The following is a 15409-nucleotide window of genomic DNA, read 5'->3' as shown; positions in this document are numbered from 1 at the left end:
CCTCTCCCTCAACTTCCTGAAGTCTTTGTTAAAAGACAGCTTCTCTGTAAAACCTTCTTCTTCAGCATTTCTCTTCAACATGCCATAAAATTTACTTAACAGAATGTCAGTTCCTTATGGACAGGGGCATGTGATCAGTGTCTTAGTTGGCTTGTTTATTCATAATCCCCAGCTTATAGTTGTACTAAAAATTGGACTAAACACATCGCACTCGTAGAAGCAACCCACATTCATTGTATCAAGTGAGAGTTAAAGTCAGGCCTGCAACACCAACCACTGGGAAACACTTCTCCTTATATAACCAGGAAAGTTGGAAAATGAGGTTTTACCTGTTCCAAGAATTGGATTAGAGCTTCCCGGTTACCCAGCCACTCTCGCTGTAATTCCTCCTGGCGAGGAAACTTATTGCAACTCAGTTCTAATGTGATCTCAAAGCAGTTGGTGTGGAGATAATTAAAGTCTTGCATTCCTAGGATGAAGAGGGCAGTGGTAGATTGGTACAACTGACTCCCCCCCAGTGCTTCTCTTTATCACAATCGGTCCACATCCCTCCCATTCCCTCCTATACTACATCAACCACCGTTTATTTTCCTCCCTCACCATCTCTCCCCAAGTTCCCAGTTCACATGCCTTTCTCATTCCAGTTTTCTTTTCACTAATGCATATTTTGTCATCTGCATCTTCTCTCATAATTTAATTTCCCTTTTTGTCCCTCCTGTTCCCAAAGCCCACTGGAATGTGAAGTTCTAAAACTGGCCATTCAGACAGAAAAGGGGCACTGTTCTACTTCAGCACATGCAATTCCCAGGATTCTCCTCACCCTTGCTGAGTGAATACCAGGAAGCCCCGTTGGTGATGCCATCTGGGAAGTAATCCCCACAGTTCCAGCCCTGGTACATCCATCCATGTGCGTAGGAGTACACCTTGGCCAGCTGAGGAAGTGCAGGCAGAAAATGACCTCGTGTCAACGCTCAACCTTGAACTGTGTAGATCCAAGCCACTCACACATCTAAACAACTGATTATATGTGTTAGGAAAAGAAAATATGATCAGAGACAGTGTGTGTGTGTGTGTGTGTGTGTGTGTGTGTGTGTGTGTGAGAGAGAGAGAGAGAGAGAGAGAGAGAGAGAGAGAGAGAGAGAGAGAAAGAGAGAGAGAGAGAGAGAGAGAGAGAGAGAGACATGGACTAGGTAGGACATCTGTACTCTGGTTTTTCCACTCTCTTGACACTAAGTGTCTTTACATGCAAAGGGAAGAGTGACATTAGATGATACAGAATGTCCTTTTTAGTTGTGCAAATTTTTTAGTAGTAGTTTATTTTTTAAAAATCAAAGAATGAGTAAATTAGGAAAAGTATTATATTTTGTTGGGTGAAAGATGTGTGTTGAGTCTAGGGATAGTAGCTTAAGCCTATAATCCTCATTATAAATAATAATCTTCATTATAAATAATTACTTATAACATATTGATATAGTTACGTATAATTCTAATTTTATAGTCTAGTGTTTTATTATAAAATAATTATATCATAAAAATGCATTTTAATATTAGTATATAGATTTTAATATATAATTTATATTCTATTGCTTTACTGTTTCAACCTTTTTCATGTACATGGCTTATTTTTTAATTAACACTGGATTATCATCTTAAAATTGTAAATTAGAATCCTCCAAATTCAAATTAGTTCCACTAATTTAACAACCAGTGTAATTAGTTTTTTGGCATGTTTCTTGCCAAATATTTTTTATGTCATGGGAAGTATACTATGCAGCTCTCCTTTTTCCAAAGTTTCATCAATATATGGCTTACCATTCAAAGCAAAATGTATCTTACTAGACAGTCCCTCACAAGTAGGGGGTGTTTGCTTTTTGCAGAGCTCTTGTTAAGGGAGCCCTGTGTCACTGACTTCAAGCTCATTGTCTCAGCCCCAAGTTCCCTGGGTAGATGAGCTGTCATTCTGTACCTTTTGGAAAAGCTTGTCATCAGGAGTGGGGGAATTGGAAGAGTGATGGGAGCTTCGGGACCGATGCTCAAGGGACTTGTCATATGGGTAATTGGCCACCACTGCCCCTCCATGGAGATTAGCCGAGAGGACAAAGTTGAAGGAGCGTATCCACTGGATCACAGCCCGAGTCTCAGGTTCCACCTGTGAGGAGGAGAGACAGACAGACAGACAGACAGACAGACAGACAGACAGACAGACAGACAGACAGAGAAAGAGAGAAGAGGAGAAGGAGGAAGAGAGAGGAGGAAAAGAGGAAGAGAGAGGGAGGGAGGGAGGGAGGAAGAAGCGAGCAAACAAACAGGCACTCTGAAAATGGATATGAGAGTTTCAAAGCTCCAGTTTGGTTTCTTTATCACCCCTGGGAAAAGGTTTCACAAATTACCCACTACACCAGACACTTCTGCAGACATTTAGGGTTTCTAGTAAATGAATCTGAATGTCATTAGTTTATAGTAATGGTCTTTCCTTCCTTCCTTGCTTCCCTCCCACTTTCCCTCCCTCCCTCCCTTCCTTTTGAAGCACGTGGGATCAAACTCATGGTTTCATCTAGTAAACCCACTGCCACTTGAACTATATCCACAGCTCTTTTGTTTTGAGTTTTTATTTTGTTTTTGTTTTTGAGATAAGATCTTGCTAACTTTGCCTAGGCTGGCTTCAAACTCACAGTCTTCCTGCTTCTCCTTCCCTAGTAGCTGGGGATACTTGTAATTTTTTTTCAACCTCTTCCTGCTATATTGTAACATATAAAGTGCATGAAATAGGGATGAATAACACTGCTTAATAATTCATGGTACAGTATTATGATAATCAACTGAAACAATGGCTATGAAAGAACATGAAATCATTAAGTGCCATGCAACTATATAATACTGTTTTCACTAACCGCAACCAGGCAATGAGCTTGGGGCCCCTGAAAGGCTCATTGCTGGGGAAAAGAACAGATATGAAGAAGCATAATACCTGGTTATTGTTTTGCACAAACTAACACAGACATACATTGATGCTTAATTCTTGCTTGTTTTGTTGACTGTTTAGCACTCTGTCAGAAATTTTAGGTGCTGATTTATCTGCTTCTGTTGTCATATTTCTTATCTCCTACCTGACTTTTCCAGTTGTCTGGAAGTGGCAAGTGGTGGTTGGGACCTCCATACTTCTCGTTGTAATAGAAGTAGGTATTGAGATCAGGAAAGTTGCGGTTCAGGTCCACTCCATTTGCATTGTTCCTGCCAACCAGATACCCAGACATGTATGGGCCCTGGGGAGAAAGCAGAGAAATGGAAAGTGAAGGTTTCAGGCTAAATCTTCAATCTGAAGAATAGTGTATAACTCTTTTAGTTATTAGTTTAATCTAGCAAATGATGTAGCGTTTTCTTTTTTAACTTACCAAAATCCTGGTGGTATGGTTCAAGTTTCCCAATAGACAATGAAATCCTAGGGGATCCTAGGAGAAGCTCCAGTAAAAGTAAGGTGTTTCAAGATTATGGGTACCCTAGGTTTTCAGAAATAGTTTTACTGAGCTATAATATACATGACACAAAATTACTTGCTCTATATGTACAACTCAACAAATTTGGTATACTTACCAAATCTAATTTTAGAATATTTTTATTTCTTAAGAAGAAATCTCATTCTTATTCAAATAAATCCTCTCATCCAACCCAAACTTAAGGAATCACCCTCTTCCTCCAGAGACTCACATTTTCTGTATTTGTCACATAAGAAGGATCATATATTGTTTGCTTTTCTGTTTCCCACTTTTTTTTTTGGTGCCAGTCCTGGGGCTTGAACTCAGGTCTAGGCACTGTCCCTCAGGTTTTATGATCAAGATTAGTGCTCTACCACTTTGGCACAGCACCATTTCCAGCTTTTTGGTAGTTAACTGGAGATAAGAGTCTCATGGATTTTCCTGCTTGGGTTGGCTTTGAACTGATCCTTAGATCTCAGCCTCCTGAGTGGCTAGGATTACAAGCATGAATCAATGGCACCTGGTTTGGGCATGTTTTTTTGAGGGTTACTTCTGTAGCATATATTAGTTTCATTCTTTTTTATTGCTAAGGTAGCTCCATTATAGGGATTTGTCATGTTTTGCTCATCCATTCACCAGTTGATGAACTATCTTAGCTTTCCATAGCTATTATAACAAAATAACATGAACAATTATCTTACAGTTTTAGAAGTCAGAAAATTGAAATGGGTCTCCCAGGATTAAAATCATGGTGTCAGTAGGGCTTGTTCCTCAAGAGGGTTCTAAAGGAATCTGTTTCCTGATGTTTCTAGCTTCTAGAAGCCATCTACATTCCTAGGTTCATGGTCCCTTCTATCTTCAGAGCTATCAGCATAACATCTTCAAATCTCTCTCTGATTCTAACCTTCACTCTTCCTCTTCCACACATAAAGGAGGCTTGCCATAGATTGTATTGGGGCCACTCAAGCAATCCAGGATAGCTTAGGTTAAATCATTAGCAACCTTTATTCCATCTGCATCCTTAATTTCCACTCATTGAATAATATAACATATTTGTCAGTTCTGGGGATTAGGATGCAGACATCTTTGGGAGACTATTATTCTGCCTACCTTTATAGTCTTGTACTATCTGGCTTTAAAGTCAGGTGCTGGCTGGGAATGTGGCTTACAGGTAGAGTGCTTGCCTAACATGCATGAAGCCCTGGGTTCAATTCCTCAGTACCACATAAACAGAAAAAGCCAAGAGTGGCACTGTGGTTCAAGTGGTAGAATGCTAGTCTTGAGTACAGAGAGGCTCAAGGACAGATCCCAGGCCCTGAGTTTAAGCCCCAGGACCAGCAAAAAACAAAGTCAGGTGCTAGGTGAGTCTCATTGTACAACCACGTGGACTGCTTTCCTATGAGAGGGTATCCGTGTTACCTGAAAACCACCTGGGTCTTCTCGGGTTTAAGTTCAAGGTCTGCTCTCTTGGGACACGTACATACCAAGCAAACAGAGCTAGGCTTCCCAGAGGTATATTTAGACCACGGTGGGCTAAGGATTTCTTTCCTCATTCTCATTCCATCTACCACAAAAAACATGGGTTCTCCAGTACACTCCTCACTATATACAGGAAAAAAATGACATTAAGTTGGGATTTTCCCTGCATCCTCCCTATTTTTCCTGCTCTATGGAAACTCAGGCCTTGAGCCATGATAATGGACACCTCTGGAGTTTCCAGCAGTCACGCAAAGTTTTCTTTTTCATTTGTTGAGCTATTTAATCAGGAAATTGTGTGCCTGCATGAGTGGTTTATGGTTGAGTCAACGTCCTGGCTCTATTTCTATATCTGCCAACCACTTATCTCCACAGCAGCCATATTCTCAGGTAAGTTTAAAATATGCCTTACTTCAGCTGGGCATCAGTGGCTCACCTGTAATCTTACCTACTCAGGAGGCTGAGATATGAGGATTGCAGTTCAAAGCCAGCCTGGTAAGCATAGTCTGTGAGACTCATCTCCGGTTAAGCACTACAAAAGCCAGGAGTGGAGCTGTGGTTCTAGCCTTGAGCACAAGCCTTGAGCAAAAAAGCTTAGGGACAGCACCTAGGCTCTGAGTACACACACACACACACACACACACACACACACACCACACACACACACACACACACACACACACACACACACACACACACACACACACACACACACACACACACACACACACACACACACACACACACACACACACACACACACACACACACACACACCTTACTTTAATAACACCACCTCCAAAAATTTTTTTTAGACAGAGCTTTAAAAGTAATGCAGCTATCATGTAAGGCAGAAAGAAGCCTGGACTCAGCCTTGACATTTCTAATTTAGTAGTCTTAGGATGGACCCTAGAAATCTGTTAAGTGTCTTTTAATTCTGAAAGCATAGCCCTAAGGGAGAACTACTGACTTAAAGTAAAACATACTGACACTTTGAATCTATGTTAGGAAAGAAAAGGCCCAGACATTGTCTTATCTGTCTTTCTCTCCAAAATAAAGAACAGAAATGCTGACTGCTACATTAGTAGAGGAACAAATCCTATGAAAATACCACGAGGAATTATAACAAACTCCCCACTCTCAAATTGGGGGAAAACTCCTTGTCTTTGATATATCCCCAAATGGAGGTGGCGTGTGAACATGTGAAGGACATTTACAGTTCAAGATAAAAATTCAAGAAAGGCACAACATTCCCATTGCACATCATTCCCATTGCATATAATTCCCATTGATACCATTCCCATTGCACAGTTCAGTTTACAGTGTTGTCATGCTATGTGCCTGTAATGAGTCCTGAACTCAAGGCCTGCAGTTCTTGCTTGACTTTTTCACTGAGTCTGGCACTTGAGCCACACATTCACTTCCAGCTTTTTTTTTTTTTTTTTTTGGCTGGTTAATTGTATAGGAGTCTCAAAGATTTTTCTGCTCAGGCTGGTTTCCAATCATGGTTCTCAGATCTCAGCCTCCTGAGTTGCTAGGACTGCAGGCGTGAGCCACTGGTACCCAGCTCATTGCTCATTGTTGAGTGATATTTACAATGGGGCAAAGAACCTATTGTCTACTAGCATTTATTTTGTGAGTTGCTTCCAACCTGGGCAGCTGCCACCTCGTAGCCATCGGGGTTCATGGAGGGCAGGATATGGATGCGGGTGTCATGGATGAGCCGCAGGATGCGTGGGTTCTGGTTCCGGAACTCCTCACACAGGAACTCAGCCAGCTGCAGGAGCAGTTCTCGGCCCAGCACCTCGTTGCCATGCATGTTCCCCACGTACTTGAATTCCGGTTCCACTGAGAGCCGAGAAACATGCGCAGGAAGAGGAAGGATGAGACCTTTGTAAAGGCCAGGCATTGACTCCCTACCTTGCAAAGGGATTCCCTCCCCCCCCTCCCTTTTCAGCAATGAATAAAATAAAATAACAGGCATTCACTGTGTGTTTCCCAACAGTCCCTGAGTCTCTTCCTAATCAATTGGAATTAAAAAGACTACAAAAATTCATGCCAGAAAATAATCAATTCATGTGTGTGTGGGGGATATAATGACCCCATGCTGCTCAATGAATGTCATCCCTCACACTGAATGACGGGATTTTAATGTTCATTATCGTCAAACTTCACAGGAAGCCAGTAGACACTACCGAGGACAGAGGGAAGGAACTATCTCTACCTCTACCCTCATATCTTCTTTCCTTTGCTGGACTTAGCTTTACCAAGGCACAGATAGACTTAAATTTTCTCTCACAAACAGTCCATTATAATTTATCTTGGGATTCCTCCTCCTCCATCTTCCCCTCCTTCTTCTTCTTCTTTGGTGCCTGTCCTGAGGCTTGAACTCAGGCCTGGGCATTGTCCCTGAGCCTTTTTTTACTCAGGCCTGGCATTCTACCACTTAAGCCACAGCTACCCTTCCAGCTTTTTGGTGGTTAGCTGGAGATGAGAGTCTCACGAAGTTTCCTGCTTGGGCTGGCTTTGAATCACAATCCTCAAATCTCAGCCTTCTGAGTAACTAGGATTGTAGGTGTGAGTCATGGGCTCCTGGTTAATTTAGAATTTTTGGGGGGGAGGGGGTCCAGTCGTGGGGCCTGAATTCTGGGCCTGGGCACTGTCCCTCAGCTCTTCAGCTCAAGGCTAGAGCTCTACCACTTGAGCCACAGCGCCACTTCCGGCTTTTTTTTTTCTTTTTGCTTATGTGGTGCTGAGGAATCGAACCCAGGGCCTCAGGCATGCAAGGCAAGTGCTCTACCACTGACTCACCTTCCCAGCCCCTAGAAGAATTCCCAAAGGAATACTTGTAGTCTCCATTCTTTCATCTTAATAGTATTTCTTTTGCTGGAAACTGGTGGCTCACACCTGTAATCCTAGCTACTCAGGAAACTGAGGATCTGAGGATCTCAGTTTGAAGCCAGTGGGGCAAGAAAGTCCATGAAACTCTTATCTCCAATAAATTACTCAGAAAAAGCCAGACATGGCACTGTGGCTCAAGTGGTAGAGTGCTATCCTTGAGCAAAAGAGTTCAGAGACAGCACCCAGGCCCTGAGTTCAAGTATTTCTTTAATATTAGATTATGTCTTTTTTGTCTTGACGTTAGAAATAGCTTTTAGGAAATTTGGTGATAGCAAACGTGCCAAGTAGTTTTCTTCATGTCTTAGTAAAAATAAAATTAGGGAGATCTGCTTTAGTGTACTCCAATCTCTGTTAGTTATTAAAAATAACCTTGCTGGGTGCTGATGACTCACACTGTAATCCTAGCTGTTCAAGAGGATGAGCTTTGAAGACTGTGGTTCAAAGTAAGCATGGACAGGAAAGCCTGCAACATGCTTATCTCCAATTAACCACCAAAAATCTAAAAACAAGCTGTAGCTCAAATGGTAGCAAACTAGCCTTGAACAACAAAGCTCAGGGACAGAGACCAGGCCCTAGTTCAAGCAATAAGACTGGCACAAAATAAATAAATAACTTATCTGTGATACCTAAAAGTCTGGGTACCAGACTAGTACTGGCCTATGGAACCCGTATACAATAAGAAGGTACTCAGTATCAATGTTTTTGGTGCTTTATTTCAACAGAGTCACAGCACAATCCTTTCTTTTTTTCCTCCCTCCCTCCCTCCCTTCCTGCCTTCCTTTCTTCCTCTGAGCCTGGGCCCTCTCCCTGAGCTCTTCCTTTCTGGGCTGGCTTTGATCTGCGATCCTCACATCTCAGCCTCTTGAGTAGCCAGGATTACAGGTGTGAGCTATCAGTGCCAAGCTTGACCAGTTTTTTTCTACAAAGGACCTAATAGTAAGTGGTTTAGACTTTGTGGGGGAATAATGACTCTGTCACAGCTACTCAACTCTTTTAGTAGAAGCAACCACAGACAACACACACACACACAAAATGGACTTGACTGTGTTCCAATAAACCTTCATCATCAAAACAGGTGGCTGTCCCTTGAGTTATAGTTTGCTGACCTCTGTTCTGAGTGATCTTTTTAAAACTTGAGTCAGGTCATGTTACTCTTCTCTTTAAAACTCTCTAGCTGCAGCCTCCAGCAGGAGTAGGGAGAGTTGACAAAGATAATGAATAAGGATGAATATGATCAGTGTAAGTGTATGTACATATATGAAAATAGAACAATCACAAACAAGGCCATACTAAAGCTACCAGCACAACTATGTTTATCGCAGCATTATTCACCATAGCTAAGCTATGGAACCAACCCAGATGCCCCTCAATAGATGAATGGATTAAGAAAATGTGATATATATATATATATATATATATATATATATATATGTGTGTGTGTGTTTTATATATATATATATATATATATATATATATATATATATATATGAATTGTATGCTTCCATCAGAAAGAATGACACCACCTCATTTGTTAGGAAATGGAAAGACTTGGAAAAAAATCATATTAAGTGAACTAAGCCAGACCCAAACAAACATAGGTCCTGTGGTTTCTCTTATTTGCAATAATTAGTATATGTCTAGGATAATCTTAGCAGATGAGAGAATAGCTCCATAGCCATGTACATATGACCATATAAGATGATGCTAAGCAAAATGAACTCCAAGACATGGACACAAGAGGTTTTTCTTTGTTGTTGCTGTTTTTAATGTACTATGTGATTATTTGTTTCTTTCGTATGTTCTTCCCCATATGGTATATCTCCTGTTGTCACTGTATTTGATTTTGGTACCCTGGTATTGTATATACGTTTATTTGAATTAGGGAAGAGAAGGGAAACAACAGAATAGTGAGACAAAGGACAAGGGAACCAATGCAACAGTGATACACACAAGACAATATGCTGGAAATTATCTGTGCAACTTGTGGAGGGAGGGGAAGGGAGGAGGGAATGAGAGGAGAAAAATAAAGGAAGGAGTAACAAGTTTGACAAGAAATGTGCTTATTACCTTACTTATGAAATTGTAACCCTTCTATACATCACCTTGACAATAAAAAATAAAGATATAAAATAAAATAAAAAAATAAAAACAATCAAATCTTTTGAAATTGTTTTCAGAGAGTGGGATGGGGGAGTGGGATGGAGGGAGGGAGGTTGATTGTTTACATGTATAAAAATGTCACAATGAACCCTGCCTTGTACAACTAACGTGTGCTATAAAACAAAAAACTAACAAACATTCCAATTACTTCATACTTTACTAAAAGCAAAAGCCAAAATCTGTGCAACGGCCTAAGTGAGTTTCTATTATTCCAGCACTTATAGAGCTCTGACCTCCTCTCTGTTCTCCCTACTGGAACTGCAATGACCCCCTCACAGGGTGCTCCTGACCCTGAAGCCTTGGGTTTGCTTTTTCCTCTGCTTGTCCCATTGCTGGGTATGGTGATACACATCTGTGGTTCAAGCTAGGGCAAGAACATGAGACTTGACCTGAGAAACAATGAAAGCAAAAAAGAAATGGAGGGCTAGGAATGTGGCTTCATGGTAGAATGTTTGCCTTGCATGCATGAAGCCCTGGGCTTGATTCCTCAATACCACATACACAGAAAAAGCTGGAAGTGGTGCTGTGGCGCAAGTGGTAGAGTGCTAGCCTTGAGCAAAGAAAGCTCAGGGACAGTGCCCAGGCCCTGAGTTCAAGTCCCAGGACTAGCATAAAAAGAACTGGAGGAATTATTCTGGTGGTAGAGCATCTGCCACTTAGTACACTTAATGTTTGGAGTATCAATCTCACACAACCGTAATGCCAGGCATAAGTAGGAGAGTCATGGTCCTGGGCTAGCCATGGCAAAACCATGAGTCCCTATCTGAAAAACAAACAAAACCCAAAATGGGGCAGCAGGGCATGGTTCGTGTGACAGATCACTTGCTAACATGAATGAGGCCCTGGATTCAATTCCCAGTACCACCAAAAACAATTAGATAAAGTAAACCAACAGGCAATGAAAACCTCACCTCATCTCTCTCTCTTTCCTGACTTAGTATTTGCTATAGCACTTGATTTCATCTGATATATGTGTCTATGTAGTCACCATCCATTGCTACTCTTAATCTGCTAGAATTCAGGCCTTTGAGGGTCGTTGTATTGTTTTCTACTGCTAGGATCTACAAATCTTCTTTTTCCCTGCCTTGGTTGTGGGGATTAAACTCGGAGCCTGGGCACTGTTCTTGAGCCTCTTTGTGCTGAAGGCTAGTGCTCTACCACTTGAGCCACAGTGCTATTTCCAGTTTTTGAGTGGTTAATTGGAGACAAGAGTCTCACAGGGACTTTTCTGCCTAGGCTGGCTTTGAACAGTAATCTTCAGATCTCAGCCTCCTGAGTATCTAGGGTTACAGGCATGAGCCACCTGTGCTTGGCTTCTATACATGTTCTTGCATGTAGTAAGCTACTGGCAAATATTTTAAAATTTAGTAATTGAAAGGAACAAACAGGAAATAGCTAAAGTTACAGGATTCTAAAGAAAAGAGGGATCAGGAATTGGAGGTGTGCTCAAGCAATGAGTGCCAGCCTTGAGCGAAAAAATCAAGAGCACAAGACCATGAGTTCAAATCCCAGTATTGGCAGAGAGAGGAAGGGAAGAAGGGTATCAGTGAGAGCTAGCATTGTCTGAAATAGCTTCAAAGAAAGCCTTCAACACCAGAAAGTACAGAGGCACCAAGAAGGAGACAGAGTAGGAGGCTAGCCCCATAATGTACATTAGCAGCAATGGGTGTGCGATCTGAGTAAAAGCAGGTATTTGCACTTGTATAACAAGTGCAGCTTCCAGGTAAGGCCCTTGCTGGGTGACAGTGGCTGACACCTGTAATCTTAACTACTCAGGAGGCTGAGATCTGAGGATCATAATTCAAAGCCAGCCCAGGCAAGCAAGTCCATGAGACTCCTAACTCAATTAACCACCAGAGAACCTGAAGTGGTGCTGTGGCTCAAGTGGTAGAGCACTAGCCTTGAGCTGAAGAGCTCAAGGACAGCACCCAGAAGCAGAGTTTAAACTCCCTGACCGACAAAAAAAAAAAAAAAAGGCCTTTAGCTCCACATAGACATATGACTCGGATAAAAAATTCTAAAGCTTTCACGTCCAGAAAACAGTGGATTTTTTTTAAAGCATGAGTGTAAGAAGATGCTGCTAGGAGCTAGGAGGAAGGGATATTATTCTGGTATCTGGTGCCAAGTGGGTTCAGAGAGTGGCAGCAGTTAGGGAGTTAGGAGTTAAGAGGCCCAGTGGAAGTTTAGTGCAACAACTTAGACAAGTTGTGATGGAGACTGGGCTAGGGCTGTTCAAGTGACTAGGCCTGTTCAAGGGATTTGGAGTTGATGATTTAAAGGAGGAACTGACATAATACGAATGTCATAATTGCCATAAATAAAGCCCTGAGAATTCAGAAATCACATAAATGTTCATCAATGTATGAGAAAATGCAATAGAATATTATGCAGCTGGAAGTTAATGACAAATATTTATAGATGAGAGATACTGTTTATAACAGACTATAGAATGAGGAAAGCAGTTGAGTCTGATTCAATTTGTGTGTGTGTGTATATGAAAAAATATATGCATCGGAGAGGATTACATAAACACAGAAGAGTCTGGAAGGATACAGACATCAACATGTTAATAATGGATATCTGTGAGAGAAGGGATTATGGGTAATTGTTTTGCCTTATCTAATTTGTAATTTGTTTGTTTTGACATGAGATCTTGTCTATTGCCCAAACTGCTCCCAAGCAAGCATGACTTTAATGATAACACAAGCAAACTATAATATATAAAGCTAGTACCTGGGGCTTCAACTCTAGAATACCATGCTCCATGCTGCCATTCTTGGAAGAGATCATCCTAAACCCTTTTTACTGTTCCTGGTAGAACTATAAGAGAAACAGTTCCTGCTAAAACTCCAGAGCTTTGTGAAAGAATTACACTAAGGACAGGTCGCCAGATGGGAGGGAAGGAAACAAAGAGGATGAGATAGGATCAGAGACAAAGACTTTTACCATTCAGGTCTTGGGCAAACAGAACCCAAAGAGCCAGAGGCTGGAGATGGAACTGCTTCCCAGAGGTGAAGCTGAGCACTAGACGTGCAAAGCTTTACCAGGTTGAAGGTCAGCTTCACTGGCCTTCCTAGAAGCGATTCCAATGACTGGGTTTGCGAGGGAGGGGGGCTGCGCCCCACCCCACCAAGCCACAGAACCGCTCAGCACTTACGAGGTTCGTGGGTTCCAGGGGAGTCGCTGAATTCCAGCACGTACAGCTGCCTCCCCCTCACGCTGCGCCCGATGCTGTAGACGCGCGTGACGTCGGGGCACTGGTTTCGCACCTTGTACAGCGTCCGCACCAGGTCATCATAGCGGTGATGACGGAAGGTCACCGGGGCAACCAACTTGAAGAGGAGGAGGAGGCGCAGGAAGACGGACAGCAGGTCTGACATCTTGCAGGGCTTCTTCAAAGACAGCCTCTGGGCTATGCTTCCGCCCCTCCAAACAAATCGGAGCTGGGCCCACGTTCCTGTCAGGAAAGCCCAAAGGGTCAGCACCTGGAAGGGGAGCTCAAGAGAGTCTCTTTGGGTGCTGGAAGTCAGCCTGTCCACTCTCCACACTCATTCCTCTTCCCATCCCAACCTGGAAAACCTTTAGGAAGGTTTTTGTGCATTCCAGCATTGGTAGTCTTTCTACCTCTGGTTTACTGATTAACTGGACAGTAAACAGGCTTCAATAGAGAGCTGCTTATCATCCAGTGATTCCCTGAAGGCTTTTGAGAAACCTGGATGTGCCCAGTCCCTTTGTCACATCTTACAAAAAAGAGTTCTTGGAGCCTTTGATCTACCTCTCATTCCGCAGTCAATCTTTCTTTCTTTCTTTCTCTTTCTCTCTCTCTCTTTCTTTCTCTCTCTCTTTCTTTCTTTCTTTTTCTTTCCTTCCTTCTTTCTTTTTCTTTCTTTTTTTCTGACTCTGACCCTCCTTTGATAGCTAATAGCTATAGTTTGGCTTACCGCACATAAGAGAAACTTCTCTACAGAATGTTGGATTCTGCCACTACTGGGGTCTTGGCTTAGTGGCCCCCAGGGCACCCCAGATTGTTCCTCTGTAGGAAGAAGTCCCACTCTTCTGGCAAATGTGCCTTTGGTTCTCTCTGGAAACACAGCGTATGCTACAGAGATGGTTCCCATTGTCTGGGATAAGCACGCACCTACCTGCCTGTACTGTGAAAAAGGAATACTATTCTATAATATCCCTTTTCTTTTCTTTTCTTTTCTTTTTTGTCGGTTGTGGGGCCTGAACTCTGGGCCTGGGTGCTGTCCCTCAGTTCTTCAGCTCAAGGCTAGTGCTCTACCACTTGAGCTACAGCACTACTTCCAGCTTTTTCTGTTTATGTGGTGCTGAGGAATGGAGCCCAGGGCCTCATGCATGCAAGGCAAGCCCTCTACACTGAGCCACCTTCCCAGCCCAGGAAAAACATTCTGTTAACAGAAAATATTCTGTGAAGTGTGAGGTTGGGATGCTTTCACTCAAATTCAGTATAGAGTCCTGGAGTAAAGTCACTGAAGTAAAGGGAGTGTGAGCTTGAATGTTAAAGAGACATGCTTTTAAATCCAAGTGCCACCCTCTTTGCAGCACCTGCCTGCAGAAATATTCAGTAAATTGAGTAGTGGTAGCAGTAGCAGCATTAAGCACCTACTCTGTACTGGGTACTACTCTAGATGATAACTCATTTGTTCTTCGTTCAACCAATATCTAGAATCATTTGTTACTGAAGCCAGTCTCTACATAGACTATCAAAAGCTGCAGAGGTTCCTCCCCATATGGTACTTAGGTTCTAGACACAAGAGTAAAAAAGATAACCTCTCTCCCCCCCCCCCTTTCTCTCTCTGACAAGCAGTTTCACTCCTTTTTTGGGGGGGTATTAGAGAGGGGTTTCTGGAGGATATTTGGGAGTTGAACTAGATTGTTGCTATTGGTTTTCTCTCCCCTTGTGTTGGGGCATATTAATTTTCTTCCCTATTATCCCTTCCTTGTCCATGACCTAACCTCTGGAAGCTGTATATGGTTACATGGTAAGAGGAATTTAAAGTTGTTTAGCCAGCTGTCTTGTGATGAAGAGGTCATCCTGCAGTACCCAGATGGGCTCTGTGTAACCACCAGAAGAGTAGGTGGGAGAGGCACAGAATGACAAGATATAGGAAAGACTCAACTAGACATTTGCTGGCTTTGAAGATGGAGGAAGGGAATTTGAGTGAAGAAAGCTCAACAGTCTCTAAAACTACAAAGGACAAGAAAGATTCTTCCTTACAGTTCCTGGAAAGGAATCCACCTTGATGTTAGTTTAAGTGAGACTCATTTTCAGACTTTGGAGCTCTTTAGGTGTGCTTGATAATGCTCTGGTTGGGTTAGTTTATACTATAGCAATATGAAATACATACATTCTGTAAATACTTTTTTTTTTTTTTGGT

General features: G+C 42.3%; 1 protein-coding gene across 1 annotated transcript; it reads right to left on the bottom strand.

Moving 5' to 3' along the window:
- Positions 1-293: 293 nt before the first annotated feature.
- Positions 294-13599, bottom strand: LOC138841295 (carboxypeptidase N catalytic chain). The gene is made up of 6 exons (XM_070041969.1): positions 13168-13599; positions 6601-6797; positions 3108-3263; positions 1967-2149; positions 821-932; positions 294-469 (listed from the first exon to the last, which is right to left on the bottom strand). The coding sequence occupies exons 1-6, from the start codon at positions 13388-13390 to the stop codon at positions 294-296; spliced, it is 1047 nt and encodes a 348-aa protein (XP_069898070.1). The 5' UTR covers positions 13391-13599.
- Positions 13600-15409: the final 1810 nt, after the last annotated feature.

The sequence above is a fragment of the Dipodomys merriami genome, unplaced genomic scaffold (genome assembly GCF_024711535.1).
Source record: "Dipodomys merriami isolate MVZ:Mamm:240054 unplaced genomic scaffold, mDipMer1.0.p SCAF_3128, whole genome shotgun sequence".
Taxonomy (NCBI): domain Eukaryota; kingdom Metazoa; phylum Chordata; class Mammalia; order Rodentia; family Heteromyidae; genus Dipodomys; species Dipodomys merriami.
Note: the sequence above shows the minus strand (reverse complement) of the source record. Positions and strands in the feature narration are given on the sequence as shown.